The sequence below is a fragment of the Umbelopsis ramanniana genome (genome assembly GCF_025399195.1).
Source record: "Umbelopsis ramanniana AG unplaced genomic scaffold K450scaffold_15, whole genome shotgun sequence".
In the NCBI taxonomy this organism is placed as follows: domain Eukaryota; kingdom Fungi; phylum Mucoromycota; class Umbelopsidomycetes; order Umbelopsidales; family Umbelopsidaceae; genus Umbelopsis; species Umbelopsis ramanniana.
Genome location: NW_026252101.1, coordinates 372,123 through 391,860, shown reverse-complemented (window position 1 = coordinate 391,860; position 19,738 = coordinate 372,123). Strand labels below are relative to the sequence as shown.

General features: G+C 42.0%; 8 protein-coding genes across 8 annotated transcripts; 4 read left to right on the top strand and 4 right to left on the bottom strand.

Moving 5' to 3' along the window:
• Nucleotides 1-530: 530 nt before the first annotated feature.
• K450DRAFT_233168 (uncharacterized protein) lies at nt 531-1,317 on the top strand. The gene is made up of 2 exons (XM_051587707.1): nt 531-795; nt 858-1,317. Exons 1-2 carry the CDS (start codon nt 659-661, stop codon nt 1,063-1,065), a joined length of 345 nt encoding a protein of 114 aa, XP_051446457.1. The 5' UTR covers nt 531-658; the 3' UTR covers nt 1,066-1,317.
• K450DRAFT_233164 (uncharacterized protein) lies at nt 1,199-3,330 on the bottom strand. The gene is made up of 6 exons (XM_051587706.1): nt 3,150-3,330; nt 2,833-2,870; nt 2,639-2,756; nt 2,357-2,567; nt 1,788-2,291; nt 1,199-1,723 (listed from the first exon to the last, which is right to left on the bottom strand). Exons 1-6 carry the CDS (start codon nt 3,154-3,156, stop codon nt 1,333-1,335), a joined length of 1,269 nt encoding a protein of 422 aa, XP_051446456.1. The 5' UTR covers nt 3,157-3,330; the 3' UTR covers nt 1,199-1,332.
• Nucleotide 3,331: 1 nt separating this feature from the next.
• K450DRAFT_233155 (uncharacterized protein) lies at nt 3,332-6,030 on the bottom strand. Its single transcript, XM_051587705.1, has 12 exons — nt 5,900-6,030; nt 5,769-5,826; nt 5,674-5,692; nt 5,580-5,600; nt 5,423-5,513; nt 5,156-5,353; nt 5,056-5,086; nt 4,874-4,986; nt 4,272-4,809; nt 4,171-4,194; nt 3,920-4,100; nt 3,332-3,846 (listed from the first exon to the last, which is right to left on the bottom strand). Exons 1-12 carry the CDS (start codon nt 5,968-5,970, stop codon nt 3,464-3,466), a joined length of 1,728 nt encoding a protein of 575 aa, XP_051446455.1. The 5' UTR covers nt 5,971-6,030; the 3' UTR covers nt 3,332-3,463.
• An 18-nt stretch (nt 6,031-6,048) lies between these two features.
• Nucleotides 6,049-7,463, bottom strand: K450DRAFT_233148 (uncharacterized protein). The gene is made up of 2 exons (XM_051587704.1): nt 6,618-7,463; nt 6,049-6,555 (listed from the first exon to the last, which is right to left on the bottom strand). Exons 1-2 carry the CDS (start codon nt 7,175-7,177, stop codon nt 6,081-6,083), a joined length of 1,035 nt encoding a protein of 344 aa, XP_051446454.1. The 5' UTR covers nt 7,178-7,463; the 3' UTR covers nt 6,049-6,080.
• Nucleotides 7,464-9,336: 1,873 nt separating this feature from the next.
• On the top strand, nt 9,337-10,331 carry K450DRAFT_233140 (uncharacterized protein). Its single transcript, XM_051587703.1, has 2 exons — nt 9,337-9,589; nt 9,721-10,331. The coding sequence occupies exons 1-2, from the start codon at nt 9,344-9,346 to the stop codon at nt 10,102-10,104; spliced, it is 630 nt and encodes a 209-aa protein (XP_051446453.1). The 5' UTR covers nt 9,337-9,343; the 3' UTR covers nt 10,105-10,331.
• Nucleotides 10,332-11,358: 1,027 nt separating this feature from the next.
• K450DRAFT_233138 (uncharacterized protein) lies at nt 11,359-13,812 on the bottom strand. The gene is made up of 4 exons (XM_051587702.1): nt 12,613-13,812; nt 12,413-12,534; nt 12,049-12,313; nt 11,359-11,960 (listed from the first exon to the last, which is right to left on the bottom strand). The coding sequence occupies exons 1-4, from the start codon at nt 13,742-13,744 to the stop codon at nt 11,743-11,745; spliced, it is 1,737 nt and encodes a 578-aa protein (XP_051446452.1). The 5' UTR covers nt 13,745-13,812; the 3' UTR covers nt 11,359-11,742.
• Nucleotides 13,813-14,684: 872 nt separating this feature from the next.
• On the top strand, nt 14,685-16,352 carry K450DRAFT_233134 (uncharacterized protein). The gene is made up of 2 exons (XM_051587701.1): nt 14,685-15,461; nt 15,581-16,352. The coding sequence occupies exons 1-2, from the start codon at nt 14,866-14,868 to the stop codon at nt 15,963-15,965; spliced, it is 981 nt and encodes a 326-aa protein (XP_051446451.1). The 5' UTR covers nt 14,685-14,865; the 3' UTR covers nt 15,966-16,352.
• A 158-nt stretch (nt 16,353-16,510) lies between these two features.
• Nucleotides 16,511-19,721, top strand: K450DRAFT_279215 (uncharacterized protein). Its single transcript, XM_051593322.1, has 5 exons — nt 16,511-16,669; nt 16,747-16,814; nt 16,890-16,916; nt 16,982-16,988; nt 17,063-19,721. The coding sequence occupies exons 1-5, from the start codon at nt 16,639-16,641 to the stop codon at nt 19,531-19,533; spliced, it is 2,604 nt and encodes an 867-aa protein (XP_051446450.1). The 5' UTR covers nt 16,511-16,638; the 3' UTR covers nt 19,534-19,721.
• Nucleotides 19,722-19,738: the final 17 nt, after the last annotated feature.

Genomic DNA, 19,738 nt, shown 5'->3' with positions numbered 1-19,738 from the left:
ATCGATTGAATCTAACTACCTGGAGTGTTGCCTGGGCAGTTGCATTCTGTACAGTAAGTTACTTTGTACAATACCGAGGCAGGTAAACGGTGGTATCCTAATCTTTTAATGTTGATAGTGCGATCAGGCTCGTCAGGCAGAGGACATTAAACGTAAGCTTGAGGAGTCTGAGTCAAAGCTGAAGGATGTTCAAAAGCAAATTGAGGCCGTTGATGAAAAGGTCAATTTGGCTCGCGAAGGGGTAGGTAGTCATGGAGATTTGTGTGGTATAGGATTCATTGTTATTTACCATACTATCCAGAACGACAATGCCTACTTGGAAATAAGATCACTTGAACAGCAAAGAGACAAGGTAGAAGAGCTTTTACGACCGGTAAGCATAGCCAGGCAGTAATATTCTTTGCATTTGCTCAAGTGCTAAAACAACGACCCCACTTTCAACAGATATTCTCTCTCCGACAAGATCCATCTGTGACAGAATGGGAGGAACGAATAAAATCCATGAAGTCTAAACATGCGGAGGTAAAATCAGCCTATGCCTTAGCTAATAATTTTCTTGCGCTTACGTACTTTTATCCCACAGCTAGTGAGAACGAACGAGGTTCTACCACAAGTTATTGAACTACTAAGAGAAACACAGCATCACTTGACTGGTGGCATGTATCAGGCTCGAGAGTTCAACGATAACCCGGAAGAAAAAGTAAAAGAAATCTTTCCCGCGGAAGCCTTCCAATCTTTCAAAAAGGCAATGGAATTATACCCACCGCTTCCCAGGATCAAAAAGCCGGACGTACAGTAAGTTGTCGAATATTTACTCGTATCGTTTACAAAGCATGACACTAATATCGGTGGTATAGGCAAAACGAAGATTTGGGAAATCTTTACCTCTCGAAAGCTACACGCTATTTAAAAGAAATTCGAACAAATGTAGAGGAAACGGAAGCGGACTGTCAGCAAACCATTTTTGATAACGCAAAGGCAGCCTGTAAATTGGAAATCGAAATTGGCAGAGAAAGAGATCTTTTCAGTAAGGAAAGAGTCAAGATCCTGTCTCAGTCCGTCTAGCTAGCTGAATGGAAGGCTAGAACCAGTTTTCAAATCGCAAGGCAGTGAATGCACTATTAGAGTTTTACCTAAGATTAATAACCACATCTTGTCTCGCAAGCATTGTTACATGATAGTTTTTAACGTCGCATTGTTATAAGTAAAAAAGAAAAAGACTAGCTGTATTGATTGGTTGGGCTAATATGGATTTAATTAAAGCAGTAGTAAAGGGTCAACTGGACTTGGTTAAGCATGATGCTTTGATAGCCTGGTCTTCCAATGAAATTTTTACTTGTTGAAAGAGAATCCCTTCTTCTTGGACTTCTCTGGAGTAAGAGGTCTTCCGCTCTCCAATCTCTTCTTCTTCTCTTCGAGCTCTTGACGTTGTCTCTCTAGTGCCTCCTTCATTTCCTTGTGACGAGCGTACAATTCTTCTTCGCTCTGCTTGAGCTTAGCTTCCTTCTCTTGAACCTTGGCTTGGAAGACCATCTTCATTTCAGCCTCCATCTTGGAGAGCTTGGTCTCATGTGCCAATCGTTCCTCTTCCATCTTCTGAACAGGGTTGACTTCCTTGAAGACGGTAGGATCTTGCTGAATACCCATAGCAGAAAGCTTCTCAGAACGATAGTTCTCGTACAGGAAGTTGTTGGTATATTCTTTGAGTTCCTCCATGTGGGTGCTAAGGAAATTCTAGCGTAAATGGAAAGGATGATAACCATCCACTGAAAAACATGAGAACTTACCGAATAAGCATTTGTCTGAGTTTGACAAAGTCGCAGTGGTCCTCATTGTCAACTTCAATGACACCCCAAGGGTACTTGCGTCCTCGTACCATGCGGCCACCTTCGATTTCAACTTCCTTGTCAGATCCAACAATAGCGAATGGAATCTTAGACATGATCTCGCGGTTTTCAGCAATGGTTTCAGCATCGTCATATTCATACTGGGGAGCTTGGAAAATTTGGATGTTGTGGAAGTTAATGTCATCAAGAATACGTTCCTTGAAAGCGTGAACTTCTTCTTCTGTCATGGTATCTGACTTAGCAATGACGGGGATGAGGTTGACACGGGTGTGGAGACGGCGCATGAACTCGACATCAAGAGGCTTCAAAGCGTGTCCAGTGGGGGCGATGAAGTAGATACAAGCGTGAATTCGGTTGTCAACAAGCTTGGTACGGTTGACTCTGTTCTCTTGTTCCAAGTAAGCATCGAATCGTGACTCAATGTTATCCAATATAGGCTTCCAGCTATTTCGGTAAGACTGGTTAAAAATATTACTTTGAAACATTTTGTAACCTGATTTGTGCTTTACCTTTCCTCGTTGTTAACGAAATCTCCGAATCCAGGAGTATCGACGACAGTAAGTCTAAGTCTGACACCGTTCTCTTCAATATCAGCTGTGATGGATTGGATATCGACAGTCTTTGGTGTTTCGTGAGAAGGCTCAGCAACGACCTTGTTGGGATATAACTGGGTGCTGAACAAGGTGTTCACAAGTGTTGATTTACCAAGACCAGATTCACCTAAAGATTATACCGTCAGTCACAAAATACCAAACGTTTACAACAATAATGAGAAAGAAAGTTGATCTTACCTACAACCATAGTGGTAAACTGGAAACCTTTCTTTACAGACTTTCGGTGAACCTGATTTGGTAAATTGGCAAAACCAACATAGCCTTGCAACTTCTTGCGAATCACATTACTTGCGGCCTATAAACACGTACCAAACAAAAGAATTAGTATTCAAAGGACCATCTAGTGTTGTACATTCCAAAGTTTTATTTACCGAAGCAGATGCAGTGTTCACGCCGTCAACTTGATTATCTGTAAGGATTGAAAGTTAGATATCATAGAAATGTTTATCAATAGAAAAGAAGTTCTAGCTTCTTTCATGGTGGTAAGAAAGGGGCATCAGGATTGTTTGATCTCCAAGGTACGTTTGAAGGGCCAAAAAAAAAAAAGTCCTTTCAACTGAGCAGAAAACAATCGACATGAATCGGATGGTGTCGTAAATGGACGCGTATGTAGTCGAGTAGATTCAAAGCTATGTGCGAATGTCGTCTTCTATCTGTTTCCAAAACGAATAAAAGAATGCGAACGTACCAGCCATAATGACAGGTGAGATGATCGAGGAAGAGATGGACTAGGCTCGTAACTCGGAACCCAAGCAAATGAAGGGGGAGAGCGCCAAGTGAAATATCCAATAGGAGTCTCTCTCACTTTGCCTTGTGTAACATCCGTACCTCGTGGGACGTTGTCTTGTTTGCTTTCTTGCAATCACTGCTATCGTGAACAACACCTCATACAATCATAGTGCATACTATGGCCAACCTTCAGACGTATGGAATTTATTCAGAATGATAGCCTACATTGACTGAGTCACAAATGGCATCCCACATAAGAGCTGTAATTTAATTTCACCATCCGCAAGCCTGTCCATCCGCACGGGGATCACTACCAGCGGACAGAACACGCTTGCCTGTGCGTTCATCATTATGGACCTGAATGATTTGGCCTCTGCCAAACATGCCTCTTGCGTAATGCTCAAGCTTCTTGCAAGTATGACCCATTTTTCTTAGCTTTTCAATTTCTTCGTCAGCGATACCGTCCTCTACATACACGATGGCCTTTGAAACATCAGTGAACGAGTATGCTAGAGGATCAGACGAATCTTTTTCATCATCAGGTGGTGAGATACAGATTCTAGGGACATCCAGTGCATGCTGAGGATTAAAAAGATAGTGAATCAAGTTTAGTACAACCTGCAAGTGACCCTGCGGTTGCATGAAGCCTCCCATCACTGCAAGGCAATCATTTAGAATCCAGTAGTCATCAAATGATATATTGAGCTCGTGTACTCAGTGAAGACTTACCGCCAAATGAAGCTACTAGCTGGTGTGCACCATCTGATCCTTTTCTGGTAATCATAGAGGGGATGATAGTATGATAGGGACGTTTGTTAGGGCCGAGGCAGTTAGGAGCCCCTTCTGTCAGAGTAAAGTTACATCCCCGATTTTGTAGGGTAAAACCGCATCCCTTTGGAATGGCTGCAGTCTGCATTGATTTAGTTAGTGATAAACTTTCTTATATTGCCAAGAGACTATATATATAAATATGTACTTACTCCAAAGCCCATGTAGTTGGAGTTCTGTTATATGAATAAAAGATAGGTTAGCCATTTGGCATCTAAAAGAGTCACATTTGTTCATATCTGAGTAATCTTACTATGAAACTGCATGCATTTCCATAGTCATCCACCACAGAAAAGTAAACCGTTCCGCTATTATGGGTTGGATAACCTTTCTTGATTTCTGGATTAGTTTTGCTAGGAATAAAGAGTTTGGCTCTTTCGCGAAGATATTCTTCGTCCAACAACTCCTTAGAAGGCACAGGCACACAGTCAGGGTCAGCAACATAATAGCGAGCATCAGCAAAGGCAATTCTCAATGCCTCAATGATGGTATGGAGGTACTCTGCAGAATTATGTTCAAGCTTTGAGAAATCAACGATATTCTGCTTTTGAAGTTCCTTTAAGACTCCTAGAGCAATCAAAGCTGCAATTCCTTGTCCGTTTGGTGGACATTCCCAAACAGTGATATCCTCGTAGTCAATAGAAATGGGCTCAACAAATTGCGTATCATGAGCAGCTAGGTCTTCTAGTGTCATGACACCTCTTCCAGACTGGATGAGGTCGACAATTTCTTGTGCTATCCTTCCGGTGTAAAATCCCTTTTTACCCTCCTTTGCCAGTGTTCGGAAAGTTCTTTTACGTTAAAAAAAGTTTTAGTTGCTGTCTTTCGTAACGTACGATAGTGCATGCTACTCACTTTGCCAAGTTAGGATTGGTCATAATTTCTCCTTCGCGAGGCGCGCGACCGTCAATCAGCATTTCATTGAAGTTAGGTGATGCCTTCAAGATAGACTGTTCTCCTCCTTTCCACTATTATATGCGCACGTTCATTAGTTATGACTGACTGGCGATTGCATTTGTCAAAGCATGACAACTTACAGCATTTGCAGAAATGTGAGATACAGGAAAGCTTGAAAAGAAAAAAGATATCAATGTTAAGCTATGTATGGAATTGAACAGCATTTGTAGCAAACGTTACCCATTTTCAGCCAGATCAATGGCAGGGGAAAGCACTTCTTCCATGGTCACTTTGCCAGATCCGAGCTTTTCGACTGTATCAACCCAAGCTGCGGCAGCTCCAGGAACAGTAACGGAATTCAAATTTTTCGCGGGTATCTCTTTGCCTGAGAAACCGAGTGTTTCTTTGGCATACTTCAGTGTCAACGCTGCTGGTGATCTGTTTGATGTTGATTATTAACGTGTGGCTTCAAGAAGAGCTGCAAGATTTTTCCATCCATTCTAATACCTTCCTGATCCGTTCATGGCTTTCACTTCCTTAGACTTGGCGTCATAGAAGAGGCAAAAGGCGTCACCGCCAATACCAGTAGAAGAAGGTTCTGCAAATTGGCATTATCAGTCTATGCTCTTCTTATCGGACTTCGTCGAAATTTAGGTTTTCTCACCGGTGACATTCAGTGCAGCAGCTGAAAATTCGTGGAAAAGAAATTCATCAATCACCCGCTTGAAAGTGCACATCTCCGAAACCTCGGTACTTACCAACCGCAACTGCAGCATCCTGGAAAACTGAAGCGTGAGTACATTATAATATGAAGTTGATAGTTAATTTGATGTCAACGATCCATAATACTCACAGCAGCATTTCCTCCTCGCTTCAAAATCTCTAAGCCTGCCTGAGTAGCTAATGGTTGCCTAGATAAAGGGGGGAACAATGTGTTCATTTCTCGAATTTCCTACATAACCATCTGATATGTCTGATGCTTACGAGCTTGAAACGATAGCATGTGTACCGTATACGGCAGATCTACGGGAAATGAAAGGAAGTTCTTTGGACATGGTATCAGCGAAGTTTGAGAGAGCGAGTAAAAGTAAGAAAGGGAGAAGAAGAGAGCGGGGACAACCGACTGGAGATTGATATGCTATTTTTTAGGTAATTTTTATTTTTTTTACAGCGAAAGCAAAAACCAGACCACAGCAAGACTGGACACTAATCTGGATAGGACGAGATGATCAACAACTAAACCTTCACTAGTTGATATTCGTATGACTCGCGTCTGATTACTGAATTGTTCTCTTCGTACATGCGACACGTTATTCAGCTCATCAACTACATTCATCGCGTCTCCTTGGTTGAAGAAATCTACTTCGATGAAATTTGGATTACGCTCAAACATTTCCTTACATATGGACATGTGTTCCTGCAGCTGCAGCATAGAGTTGGTTTCAGCGGCCTTTCCTCCTTGAGGTAGAGGTATGCTCATATTTCCAACGACGAAGTTTCCATACAGGAAATGGTTTACAAGATACATCATTTCATCTGGTTCTTTTGGATCCTCCGGTCGATCAATATCACAGTTCAAGTCCTCGGGTGAAAAGTTGTTATACGGTGTCTCCCACATATACTCGAATTGGTGGTTAATCCTAGCACGACATACTGGTTAGCACCTGCCTTAGTTTTCAAATCATACTGAAATGGCACTTACCATGCCACTTCCGAAGGGTCCGCTCCCATGTCAAGATATACCACGAGCCTCTTATTGGATTCAATCATCTCTCCAAGGGTCGGCCATTGGTTGCTGTAGCGCTGCTTGATGTACAGGTAAGGCATAATCTCACTAGCCTCAAACACTGGCTCCAGATCGCGGCTATGAAAGTCTCCAATGTTGTTCATCATAATGGTGATTACTTCGTGCGGATTCAACTTGAGCCAATTTGCGATGATGTCTAACGTATCTTCTAGAGGGCCGGCATCTAGAATTTCGCACATGGTGTGGCACAGTTGGACTTTGTATTGCGTAGAATTGCTCCAAGAACCAGGCTTGGCAGTCGTAAGTTTCAAAGCTCTAACGCCTTCATCTAACTGATAGGCGATTGGGTATTCCTGGTTTGCACCGATGTTTTTAGCGTAAGCGTAAGAGTTATGGGTTGCAAGGTAAGTAATTTTGTTGTAAGGACGGTCGCAAAACTCCTCGTGGCCGTTGCACTTTAATGCAATGATTCCGTAGACAAAACAACTCAATGCAATAAAAAGGGGAAATAGCATTATCTGGCCTGCTGGTATAAGATTTTGATATATTCAAGCGATGAAAAGAATGTGAAGTGAAAGAAGCCGAAGTAGCATCGTGTTCGATGGTTGCGATTGAAAAACATCAGACCCGAAGCAGGTCCGAAACATAGGCAATGCCGTCACTTTGTCGGATACAAGAATTTTTCATAGCGTTAGAAACTTGCTAAACCTGGGTGAATATGTCCGGTAGTTTCTTTTTGTTCCAACAGCTATGAAACTTTTGAGCTGTGATATTAGTGAGTTTTATGTATTTATGGCCGCCACTTACAATTTTCTCATAACACTATCTTTGAGAGCTGTAGTGTTCAGATGGTATATGATACGGCGTGCTTTCTACTGCTGAACTATCACTAGAGAGTATCTCAACGTACCAACCACCAGCAGGAGTGGTACTATAATTGCAGCGGAACCATGGACCGTTTCAGGTCGCTCTTTATATGATTGCCTAGCCAGAGCTCTGAAAGCTCCTTTCTAATACAATACTGATTGTCAAATTAAAGAGCAATAAACTGGACACTGACTTTTTTGATGTCGCTGTTGACTTATAGTGCTAACACTAGTCATGAGTAATAAAGCAGACTATTTTTGTGAGATATGTCCAGAACCTGAGCGGTATTCCAAGAATACAACTACCGACTCTGCATCCGAATATCTTTGGCACTAACTTCTAGGTCAAGCAGGACAAAGCAGTAAACATGACGCATGTGTAGTAAACGCAACGACTCTTTATCCGAATACTGAGAGTTATTATTGTTTATTGATGGTCTACCCGCGCTTTCCGGACTTCATAACGGGCGTTTGGAATAGGACGCTGCTTCGACCTTTACTAATATTAATACAGATTGTCTATATCGGCTCAATGCTTCCAACTAGTCATTAGATTCATTAATATCGTTAATTTTAAGCAAAGCGGCAAGGATTCCTATTCCAAATTGTCGCCATCTTATTTTAACCTTCGGGAGGTATTGTCATGGTACGTAAAGAGCTTACAATTTAATTAATCAATTTCGACTTTCGACATGCTGGCGAATATTGATCATTTTGGAATATATAATGCAACTCCACTTTGAAGCGACTGTTTCCTAATTATTCTTCTCATAGGAAAAACGCTTTTGTGCAATTGTGGGGCATAATATTACGGTAAGTAACCAATACTTATGAAAAAAGCTTCTTGTATTTGAACCAAGTAAAACATTATGAACCGTCGCTGTTAGATAAAGGTAAAGTAATAGAATGTTACAGATTTTTAGCATGAAATAGCCTGTTGTACTATACAACACCTTACTTGCTGTTATCTTCTACTCTTGGAAGAATACAACAAGAAACCATATCAAAGAATCTTACTTCCCAGGTGATGAATTAAAGTCATGATGAAAACCATTTTAAAAATTTGGTTTGTTGCCTGAAAATTGTTGAACTACATACAGAACTAAAAGAAAAATTCTGATCATCATTGCAAACGAAGTCTATTTAAATATAAGCTATTTTATTCAATTGTATTTTCCATTTTCAAGCCGTTTTGGCCATTTCTTGCAGGCAATTTTTTTTAAGGTATTGGGTATCTCATACAGCTTTGCATCCAACAATTTCGCTGCATAAGAAGACATAGATGAAATAATAGCAAGTGTATTTATTATTCAGCCATCAATGAATACGCAGCTTGACTATCAAGTCGAGATCAAAATGCTCCAGAGGTGGGCCGCCAGTGAATTGTTATAGCTGAGAAAATTTTTGGCAGCCAGATCAAAAAACTCTAGCCAGCAGCAGTACGGCAGCAAATTGCACAGTCGGAGTTTCCAGGACTTATCAGGATGCTGCCAGTGTCGAGCCATGAAGCTTCCTTTTTCATCCGTCAAGGTTCGTAAGTTTCAATGATTGATGAATGGATGGTGAAATGTGATGGATGGGTTCCTGGCGATGATAGATGGATGGATTATATTATCGACGTGCGAATAGCGACATTTCGAGTTAGACAATCAACATGTGGAAAATTGCTAGCATGGGGTCTGCATTATCAACATTGTACTAACTTCTCTATTATCCAATAATCTTCTACCAACTGCAATACCACTGCTATCTTTGCTCTCTATTTGCTACAAATATCAACACTTACATCGGATCTACAACCAATTTAGTTGAGCAATGGTTTTGAAGCACAACAATCAACTGCCCAACCAGCATTTCCGCAAGGACTGGCAGCGTCGCGTTAAGACTTGGTTCGACCAGCCTGGTCGCAAGAAGTCCAGAAGAATTGCACGCATCCAAAAGGCTGCTCGCATTGCTCCCAGACCCGTCGATGGACTTTTGCGCCCTGCTGTTCGTTGCCCCACCATCAAGTACAACACCAAGCTCCGTGCTGGTCGTGGTTTCACTCTTGAGGAGCTTAAGGTATATACACTTACTCATAGTCAATGTTGTGTTTTGGGATGTTATATTTTGATAGCATCGCATTACTTGTTGGATTCGGGTGAAAACTAGATAATTAACTTTTCCGGTCTGTTTAATTTTTTGACGTATAGGAAGCTGGTGTCTCTCGCAAGCAAGCCTTGACCATCGGTATCTCCGTTGACCACCGTCGCCGCAACAAGTCTCAAGAATCCCTTGAGCTTAATGTCCAGCGTCTCAAGGCCTACCAGGCTAAGTTGATCATCTTCCCCCGCAAGGCCGGTAAGCCCAAGAACGGTGATGCCACCGATGTCTCTGGTGTTTCTCAGCTTAAGGGTGCCGTTCTTCCCATTGAGCAAGTTGCTGCTGGTGAGGAAGCTCGTGCCATCAAGGCTGAGGAGAAGGAGCTTAACGCTTTCCAGAAGTTGCGTTATGCCCGTTCCGAAGCTCGCACTCTCGGTGCTCGTGAGAAGCGTGCCCGTGATAAGGCTGAGGAGGAAGCTGCTAAGGTTAGTTGAGCACTTATTCTGTGTACTTATTGATACTATATGACTTGGTACTGACACAATTTATTCGAATCTACAGAAGAAATAAGTATAGTGTAGCTTCTTTAGCTTCTAGCTCTACCTGTTGTGCCATCAAAAGATTTGACAATAAATCATTCCCAAAATTTAAATTGGAAGCAGTCGACGCACACGTTTACATAAATTCGACAGTAACAACAGTACTGTCTTTAGCTACTTCAGCTCTGTCACATATAACCTGATTTCAGAGAAATCCGAACGTCCATTCTTATGCCAGAAATGTGATAGCTCGAAACGAGAACTTTGACATTCAAGTACATCCACTGTCATTGATCAGCTTGTCATGTGTGAAACTAAGTATTAAGGCTCCACTCAGCGGCCACAAACAAATTCGTTGGCTTTATGTCCCAGTGCAGCAACTAGGATAGTCCAGTTCGTAGCAGTCGCGGCTAGTGATATGAAGCACGTTTGGTCATCTGCAAACACACCGAATGTATTCAATGTACTATGGATATGGCGATGCTTCACCTGCTACAAGACTACATCCAGTTGCAAAGCCTACTTGTGAAAAGAGCAATGTAAGCAGTGGATGGGAGGACGAGACGTGTTTGACTATCGCAGGCATTGAAGATTTGCTTAAGAAGATCTGGACCTTACTCTCTCTCTTTGAGTAAAACTATTTAGTTAACAGCTTAGTTGAAGCGATTGTGCTTTGCATGATGAACATGTAAGCACACCAGCTCGCAAAGCAATATATTTCAAAGTATTGTAGTACTATTTCCGTCTTGTATATTCAACCTTGCATTATTCGATGGTCTCCAACCGATATAAGACATTGAATTTGTTGAAGCTAAGAAACAAAGGCAACATTTCCTGCTCTTTGACGTTGATTCTACGTGGAAGTAGAAAGGTATGCTTGGCTAAAATTGTAAATCTGTTGTTTAGTTTCTTCCAAGTTGAAGACAAAAGGCAGCAGGGCGATCAAAAGGTTACACAGCATCATTCAGACCGTATACAGATGTAGCGCTGCAAATTTCATAAGCCAGCCAATGCATGAAGAACCAAGTAACCGCCATGCTTCATGGGATGGACTTTGAATTATGGAATTAGAGTACTTACGTAGCTGCGGTGATGGAATTACTTTTTTAATCAACCATGCATTCTGACCCAGGTATATGGGTTCCTTCGTTTTACGAACCGGTAAACAAGGATAATCATGAGGTCTGAAAATAAATGTATATGGACAGCGTGGGTTTTTTTAATTGTCTTTCGCTCATAGCAAAATTGCAAATATGGTCATGGAAATACATTACATCTATCAGTACGTATGGACGGCCATTGAAAACATAGCATATACGAGTTTTTCCTCGCCAGAAGTCCTTCAAATATAGAGATCAAACGGTATACTCTGAGCATGGGCATGAAGGTGGCCTCAGCGGACAGTTTACCTTCATCATCCATCCCATATATCTTAGAGCTTTTACTTGAAAAATCTGCAAGATCACGTACGTTTTCATAGCATACTATGGGACACCTTCGTACATTTGAGAATATTTATATGTTAGCGAGTCATCAAGAATTATGATATTTGATACATGTATTCGAAGAGGTTCACAATTACATAAAGAACCCCTATTCCTTCATCTGTCTGGTGTTATTCTGCTGAAAACGGTACTTCAGCTCGTCAAAAATAAGCTCACATTCCAACTGAGTTCGTTCGATCATGGCGGCGTTTTCTTGTCCTCTACGAATCAAGTACGGAATGACTTGTTTGACTTCTCCATAGGGAAGATATTTGTATACCGGTAAACCGAATTGGCTCAGCGTATATGAAATTTTGTCAGCCATACCTAATCGATGCAATGCCAGAACGGGAAAGGTTTAGGAGTCAGTGATTACTTAAGCTTCTGATTGAATTTAAATAAAGTAATACTCTACCGTATAGCTGGCCAAAGGAGACTACACCAGAATCTAGCGATATGTGATGATGTTGAAGCTCATTACATGCATACATGACGCTTTCATGATTATGCGATGCTATGACGAAAGACAGCGGTGAGGTTTCCTCTGTAACCGGTATACCTGTCCTCTGCTGTGTTACCTCTAGCGCCTTCAATAATAAGAGAATCGCTGAATGGTATGACTCATGTGTATCATTAATAGTATTTTGAATGGGATCAGAGTATCCTAATTCCGCGGCGCGCTGATTGAATAGGAGGAAGATGGTGGTGGATTTAATATGAAATGGAAGAAGTTCGATCGGTCTCCGCAACGCCGTTTCACGTATTGTTGTGCGACTTACCGCCCTCTCTTGAACCATGTACGCTCCACGAACTAATTTAACGCCGAGACCATATTTGTAACGCTCGGCTGTTACCAAGTCTAGCTTCAGTTTCGGTAGTGCGGTTTTTGTATACATCTGGTCTGGTATCCAAAAGAGATGAAATTACTAATGTGGTAGGTAGGACATAGGCTTAGCACATGATGATATGAGAAACGTACAGGTATTGAAAACAGTAGGGCGACTACCAAGTTGGTTATGCTTTTGCTCCATGACTGACGCAGCCTGATCGATTGCCAGCTGCAGATAAGTCTGTTCTGCGTCAATTAAGACTTTCACACCACATGACTTTGCCAAAGAGCATATTTCATCAACTCGGTGCAACATTCGTAACCAATCTTCTTGGTCTTGCTCTGTTAGTACGTTGGAGAGGAGGCTCATAACAGCAGGGCGATGCAGTAACATCATTTGTTTAAAGTCTACTATATCAATTTCATTACTGTTGTGTATGATTTCCGGCACGTTTTCTTCCACGTTTACCAGACCACGGTGCTGTGCGACCACATGGCAGACTTGGTTTTGTGACAGTGTATGGGAAGAAACGCTCGTGTGTTGGCCGAAGCTTTCGTACAATTTAGATAGGACACCGGTTACCTTCTGAAGTAAATGAGGGGATGTAAGTGCAGAAATCTTTAGTGCTATAAAGTTTCCTGGTTGAGTACCAGCGGACAAAATACATTGCTTGGTGGCGTCCATAAAGAAGTCAGCCTGCTGGTTCATATGAATTGATTGATGTGATGCATTCGTTTCTTTAACGTCACCAACATCCATCTCAACACTTAAAGCTAAAATCACTCCGATCCCTTGATCTTTCAGTTTGGACATTGTCTTTTGGCAGTCTTGGCTAGACTCACCACCAACAAATTGATTGAAGACTGTGTGTCGGATTATAAAATTTATCGGCTTTGTCAAATGCGTGTATGAGGCATATGAAAATATAGAAGGTGCAGAATCGATTAGCCATTTCATTGAACACGCCTTATAGACCAATAGAGAGAGAATTAAACTTGTTGTTGGCTTATCCCGTAATGCAATGCGGTTATTGGGATCTGCAAGACTAGATATCACTTTATCCATGATGGAGCCGGTTGCCACCGGCATTTCCTGTTCAGCTTCTGAGAGAACCGGCGTAAAGGAGGCTATTGAACATAATGACATGCCGGTCAGGATTCCTGTACAGATCACATATGTCTTTTTCTTGCTGCCTGCAGATCGCCTTTTAGATAACAGGATTGATTGGCTTGGTGTTTTAAACCGAGTTAACTTTGCCAGAGCCAGAATGCTTTTGCTCATGTTAATTCACCGATATGATGAGTATATTAAAATTTTCTGGTTTCGATGGAGGCCGTATGGAATGGCCCAATATCCGGTTTGGTGGGTGGGAAAAGGCAAGAAAAAAAAATTTGAGTTCACGATGGAGCACAGCTACGGTTTATTATTTTATTATTTTTTGTATCTCCGTTGGTATGTTTGTCGTTGCTTTTCTCTATCTGTAGAGATAAAGAAAGCAGAGCGATAAAAGGGACATGCAGATATATATTTAACATATCTTTGGGCTACATTTCCCCTGTAGCATGCTGGACTTGCAATACGTGCAGAAGCGGACACCAAATTTTCTACAGACTCAGTCAGTGATTTTCCTCTGCTTTGGTTTGCCACATGTTCTGTTGTACGTTTTACCTAGATGGGTTCTTTATGCACCTTGGGTTACTCAATGGTGTGGGCATTTATGACCAGCCATTCCACCAAACGAAGATTTACGGGAATAGTCAAAGTGGTTGTCTAAAAGTATTCCTGGGAAGAGTGGGATTCATGACGTTAATATGAATATGGGTCACACCTACAGCAATAATTTTGTACCGTCCATGGGCTCGACTTTCTTTTGGAAAGCTGGAGTAGGTCACAACATAAGGACCCTGCAAAGGTACTCTGCTTGAGATGGCTGCGTGCCGCGGACAGATTGCTGTTTAAGGCTAAGCAACAATATCAAGGAGCTCGGGGTTCAAGACACCGGTCTACCCCACACTCACCGGTGGGTCACAATCTTTGATCAAAGATGCCTCACCCGCGGATGCCCAGGCGTTCTCCAATTCCTGCCCCGCCATACGCCGCATTCTCCCGCGATATCATCGATTAGCCAGGCATGTTCATTAGTCCGCACCACCATCGTACCACGCCAACCCCGCAATGTAACCTCTCTCCTGTCCTTTGGCCAGCCAGATATCAGCGGATAGTTATTAGCTTTTCCACTTCTTTTTCTTATTTCCTCAAGTAGTAGATCCCCAAAGTACACCACACTTCCCATATAGCGGGGTTTCATCTCCAGACTTTCAACCTTTTAAGCACTCTGTTCCTTTTTATTCCGTCTTCCCTTTCTCCCTTTCTCCAAATTACCCCATACTCGGTCAGCTTACATGAATTCCTTTGACCCTCAAAAATCTCAAAAACAACTCGTCCACCTTTATCCACAAGAACGCATTTCTTTTCCTCAACGACGGAGCAACAGTTTTCAAGAGAATAGTTTTCTTCCACCATCGCCTTTACAAGTTTCCCATCGCTCAGTATCTTACGAAAACACACCTGATTCGACTTTAGAGTCGATTGCTTTAGCTCAAGTATCAAGCGATCTTCATGAGGTTATACGCAGCTACCAATCCAGGCCGGACCTGCTCAAGCTGATATTGCGAAGTAAAGTGGAGGAAGACAAACGGCGAACTGAAGAAGCTAAACTACGAACGAAAGAGATTGATTTACTGCTATTACAATACAAGCACATGGGACTCGTGTCAGCCACTAACTCTCCCGCCGCGCAAAACACTCAAGTGGTGGAATATCAGAATGGAATCCCGCTTCCCTCGTTACCACGTTCAACCACTTCCACGTTTAACCACGTGCGAGGAAACATTACTCGGTCTGATGACCAACATGAACCCCGTTTGGCAAACCAATCCTACTGGGTTGATGATGAATTCGAGAGATCATCTACCTCTACCTTGACTTCCTCGCTTCGGTAAGTAAACGCAATTTCTCAAAAAAAAAAATTAAAAAAAAAAAAAATGGGGATTTTCAAACCCAACTTACCACCAAAAGAGTCTTGTGTTGCTGATACTAATTACTTCATGCATGTAGTTCTTATCAAATGTCATCACCTCCCTCAAGGAAGCATCCTCTATCTCCTCCGTTATCGAGCTCAAACTCCATTGATGAGCGTCAGTCTAACGCTGAACACGATAGTATTGACAGCCACCGTACTCGTCGACGACGAGAGATGCAGCCAATAACTAACATCATTGAAACCACTGAGTTCCCGTATCAAGATGGCTACTGCTGGAAGAATAACGGAACTAATCGTAAAACCGGCAACAAGAGCATTTATTATAAATGTAGCAGTAGCAACAATGGATGCCCTGTGAACAAGACTGTCCTAGACCGAGGAAACGGAACGTTTGTAATTAAATATCGCGGCGAACATTTGCCAGAGTGTGCTAGTGTTCGTCAGATATTCGATAACTAGCAAACGCAAAATTTTCTCAAAACCCGGCTCCTACCCATTACATAACCTACTGAACTCAATATAATCGCCTCTGCACTTCCTTAACCCAATTGTCATGAAACCTCACTACCCTTCTTCTCCCTGTGAAATAACAAGTATACCGAAGAAACGCTCAATCCTCTCCTTTCTGCTTCCCTTTGCTGTTTCTTTCCTAACTTTTTATTCTCTATTTCGATTTTGAAAAAATGAAAAAAGCCCCTGTACATCTCTTTCCTTTCTCAATACTATTCACCACCCATAGTGTTTAATTTAATCACATACTATGAAAGCTTACAACAAGCTTGCTTGATACCAAAAGCTTGTTCTCAGTACATTAAAGTTATCTATGGTACTAAATTCTATCGTGGAAGCACTGGTCTATATGTCATGATTTGCATTTAAGAATAATCAATCAAAGTTGATAAAGGACCCTTTTTGCACAACAGACCCTTCCCGAAATTTCAATTCCCGCGCAGTCCACAAAAAATGGGCAATTTTTTTTAGGTGCTGGTACATTCAATCGTTCCCGGGCTGCAGTCTGATTTGAATCTTCACCATCTCAACTGCCCACAAAAGCTACCTAATCATTGTTTAATCGAAAGTGCATGTACCTTGATTATTGGTCTGCTGACTTGCGAATCCTCAGTGTCAAGATATGTTTGCAACCTTAAACTTGCCATTAAAGGGTATGTCTAAGCGACAGGCAATCTTTGGCTTTGGCCACAATTCTCTAGTTCAGCAGTATGATAACCACATTCCTTAGATGACAGCAGACACAGGCGACTCAAAGTGACGGAAGCTTGCCGATCATGCCGTGTAAAAAAAATTAAGGTAATAATAGATATGGAGCTGTACGTACATAATAATCGGTATGTTACCGGTATTAACAAAAATATGTTCTTCCAGTGCGATGGCTTGCGACCATGTTGGCAGGTACGGGTCTCACACCTCAAATATGCTGCTTCTCATGACATGATACTAATGATATCTCTTTGTAGTGCAAAGGTTATTTTCTCAAAAGCGATATACTCCTACGCACCAATTGATAATCTAATCTCGTTTCTGTCATCTAATTGTAGCCCGTCGACGAAACTGTACATATTCCAAGTATTTAGATGAACTGCTTCCTAAAAATGAACTGACGGCGGAAAGTAGCAATATGGTAGAAGACGAGAGCCAAACTCCATCGCGACCAGAGTCTCCTTTCCGACCACCACCGGAAACCGAACATCCAATTACGCTGGCAGATAGTCCAACTCATAATAACACCTCATCAAGACCAATACAAGATGCTAATCGACCAAGCGAAAATACCGTAGAAAATTTGCGAACCCGTATTGGCGGATTGTCCATTAATCAAGGCAAAACACATCCTTTACTTTCAACAAACGATATACTTTGGGAGTATAGGCATTATCTATTGGAGCCATCTCTTCCAGAAAGCTACAGTGGGGTCCTAGGAATGCCCACACGTACAATTCAAGAGCATCTCATGGACATTTACTTTCGAAGACACTATCAGATAATGCCTATATTCTCGCGCAAAGTCTTCACGCACCATCTGTCAGAAAAGGGCTATCTAGTCTCACCACTAGTCCTCAACGCAATGTATGCACATGCATGCACCTATGAGACAGACCTGCAAGAGCACGCTGATGTATTTTTTGATCGGGCAAGGTCACTTGTGGAAGATTTTTTGGATGTCCCGAGAATTAGTACAATCTTTGCGCTACTTCTGATGGCAACTTATGAATGCCGACTCAATGATGGAAAAAGTAGTAGACGATCGTGTCGACCATCGGTTTATGCTGGAATGGCAACCTCAATGTGTTTCGAAATGAAGCTTCAGAAGGATGTGGATCTTAGAAAAGTGACAAAGTTTGATATTGAACTACGAAATCGTATATTTTGGACTTGTTACAACATGGACAAGCTGACTAGTCTTGGATCCGGGCGCCCATTTGTGATCTCCAAAAGGGACACCATGATACCCATTCCAAAAGTTCTTCCAGATGATGAGGATTCCATTCCTATTGAAGCATTTGCATGCCAAACAAAATTGATGATACTGTGCGAGAAATATTTGGTTCTACAGTCAAGCATAAAGACCGACCCCAGTTATTTACAAATCCAAGAACGATGGTCGGAATTGCTAAAAGAACTGTCAGACTGGCTGATTTCACTTCCACGAGCGATTGCATGGACACCAGTACCGGAGGTTTCAAGCCCCATACCAGTCAAACCACCACAGGCTGCCGCAGTTGCCATGCTACATCTTCAATACAATGTGCTTGAACACCACATCTTGACAATCAATTCTCAGAAATCGGTAAAGTCGGTACATCGGCGAATACGGACCGTAGCAAATACCATAACTCAACTGGCACATTTTCTGGTCAATGACACAAGTCTTCTTACAAATTATGATTATTGTGCATACTCCGTTCTACTTGCTGCCTTGACACACGCAAACGACCTACAGCATTCGACGCCTCAGGTGCTAATACAATCAGAAGTGCAATTGCGTCGATCAATTGCCATCATAGGTTATCTTTTGGATACTCGTACCGTGACCGGATCAGGTTCATTTTCAGCTCTCATTGATACCGTAGCCGATTCTTCGTATTCTGAGGATAGTAGGAATCTATCATCTCTTCAACTGCACGACAAAGCAAAGGCGTTTTTGGAGAAACTACAGATAGAGCCTACCGGACCTCAGAGTCAAGGAATGGATCATCTCCCCCTTTCCAAACAAACAAGTTTCCAACAGATTGTGGAGACCGGCTTCCGGCACTCTGGTAGTCCCGAACATATTTCAAGCTTACCACCGATTCTCCAAAGCGACTCTCATCATAACCAATCACGATTAGTGCCAAAATATTCAGACCATGTTTTACCAGAGACATCCAAAGTACTAGAGCCTGCGCACTACACATTTGAGCTTATATCGGTAGATGACAATTGGGGATATTCGTCGCGGATGGCTACAACGACTCGGACTTTGGATCATCAGCAACCGGAAGCTATTTCAGGGATGAATCAAGCTCATTTATCAGTTCACAGTTCGCCGTCAAATTCTAATCATGAGCACGGTATCATAAAGAACTCAAGGCATATCACTCCCCCACCAGCTATCACAAGAAACTATTCCCCTCCAGAAATGGACACACCTCCACCTGATCCACGAACATTATGGAATCACACAAGCAATGCTTTAGATCATAATCCAACATCTGATGACACCATACTTTATTCAATCGCAGCGTCTGCTACAGGATGGGTAGATGACTCCGAAAAGTGGTATAGCGGACATCATAGTCAAGCACCACAAGTAATATTACGTACGCCAGAGCAGCAATCACAGCCGCCGCCAAACGCTGTTGCACTGGATGTTGGCGTTTCATCTACCTCCAAATTCATTCTGCATGGCAATGATCTCCCAGTTACCACGGCTTCCATAACCGTTCCAAGTAGCCCCGCACAGAACTTACTGCCTGATCAGCACTCACATGCACTTATTGACCACATGCATATCGACTCCTTTAACTAAACGATAAGTCATGAAGACATCTTTTGGCATTTACTATGGCACTGACAAAAAAATTTAGAATCATCAGCATAGCAATCACATTAGCTTAGTTTAGTGTATGGTACTTTACTCTGTATTTTATCTTTTGATTCGAATGAATTGTCGTAACAATGGTTGTACAAATATCATCTTGCTCATTGCGATAGAAGACTGGTTCTTTAACATT

Coding starts and splice junctions, on each gene's coding strand:
- K450DRAFT_233155 (XM_051587705.1), bottom strand. CDS start 5,970: ATGTCCAAAGAACTTCCTTTCATTTCCCGTAGATCTGCCGTATACGGT. Junction 5,827..5,899: donor CATGCTATCGTTTCAAGCTC/GTAAGCATCAGA, acceptor CCCTTTATCTAG/GCAACCATTAGCTACTCAGG. Junction 3,847..3,919: donor GCTAGTAGCTTCATTTGGCG/GTAAGTCTTCAC, acceptor ATTGCCTTGCAG/TGATGGGAGGCTTCATGCAA.
- K450DRAFT_233134 (XM_051587701.1), top strand. CDS start 14,866: ATGAATTCCTTTGACCCTCAAAAATCTCAAAAACAACTCGTCCACCTT. Junction 15,462..15,580: donor ACCTTGACTTCCTCGCTTCG/GTAAGTAAACGC, acceptor TCATGCATGTAG/TTCTTATCAAATGTCATCAC.
- K450DRAFT_233164 (XM_051587706.1), bottom strand. Junction 2,757..2,832: donor TGAACACTGCATCTGCTTCG/GTAAATAAAACT, acceptor ACGTGTTTATAG/GCCGCAAGTAATGTGATTCG. Junction 2,568..2,638: donor GTTTACCACTATGGTTGTAG/GTAAGATCAACT, acceptor TATAATCTTTAG/GTGAATCTGGTCTTGGTAAA.
- K450DRAFT_233168 (XM_051587707.1), top strand. CDS start 659: ATGTATCAGGCTCGAGAGTTCAACGATAACCCGGAAGAAAAAGTAAAA. Junction 796..857: donor ATCAAAAAGCCGGACGTACA/GTAAGTTGTCGA, acceptor TCGGTGGTATAG/GCAAAACGAAGATTTGGGAA.
- K450DRAFT_233148 (XM_051587704.1), bottom strand. CDS start 7,177: ATGCTATTTCCCCTTTTTATTGCATTGAGTTGTTTTGTCTACGGAATC. Junction 6,556..6,617: donor GACCCTTCGGAAGTGGCATG/GTAAGTGCCATT, acceptor ATGTCGTGCTAG/GATTAACCACCAATTCGAGT.
- K450DRAFT_233140 (XM_051587703.1), top strand. CDS start 9,344: ATGGTTTTGAAGCACAACAATCAACTGCCCAACCAGCATTTCCGCAAG. Junction 9,590..9,720: donor TCACTCTTGAGGAGCTTAAG/GTATATACACTT, acceptor TTTGACGTATAG/GAAGCTGGTGTCTCTCGCAA.
- K450DRAFT_279215 (XM_051593322.1), top strand. CDS start 16,639: ATGTTTGCAACCTTAAACTTGCCATTAAAGG. Junction 16,670..16,746: donor CTTAAACTTGCCATTAAAGG/GTATGTCTAAGC, acceptor CACATTCCTTAG/ATGACAGCAGACACAGGCGA. Junction 16,815..16,889: donor GCCGTGTAAAAAAAATTAAG/GTAATAATAGAT, acceptor ATGTTCTTCCAG/TGCGATGGCTTGCGACCATG.
- K450DRAFT_233138 (XM_051587702.1), bottom strand. CDS start 13,744: ATGAGCAAAAGCATTCTGGCTCTGGCAAAGTTAACTCGGTTTAAAACA. Junction 12,314..12,412: donor ACATGGTTCAAGAGAGGGCG/GTAAGTCGCACA, acceptor CTATTCAATCAG/CGCGCCGCGGAATTAGGATA. Junction 11,961..12,048: donor CTCCTTTGGCCAGCTATACG/GTAGAGTATTAC, acceptor TGCATCGATTAG/GTATGGCTGACAAAATTTCA.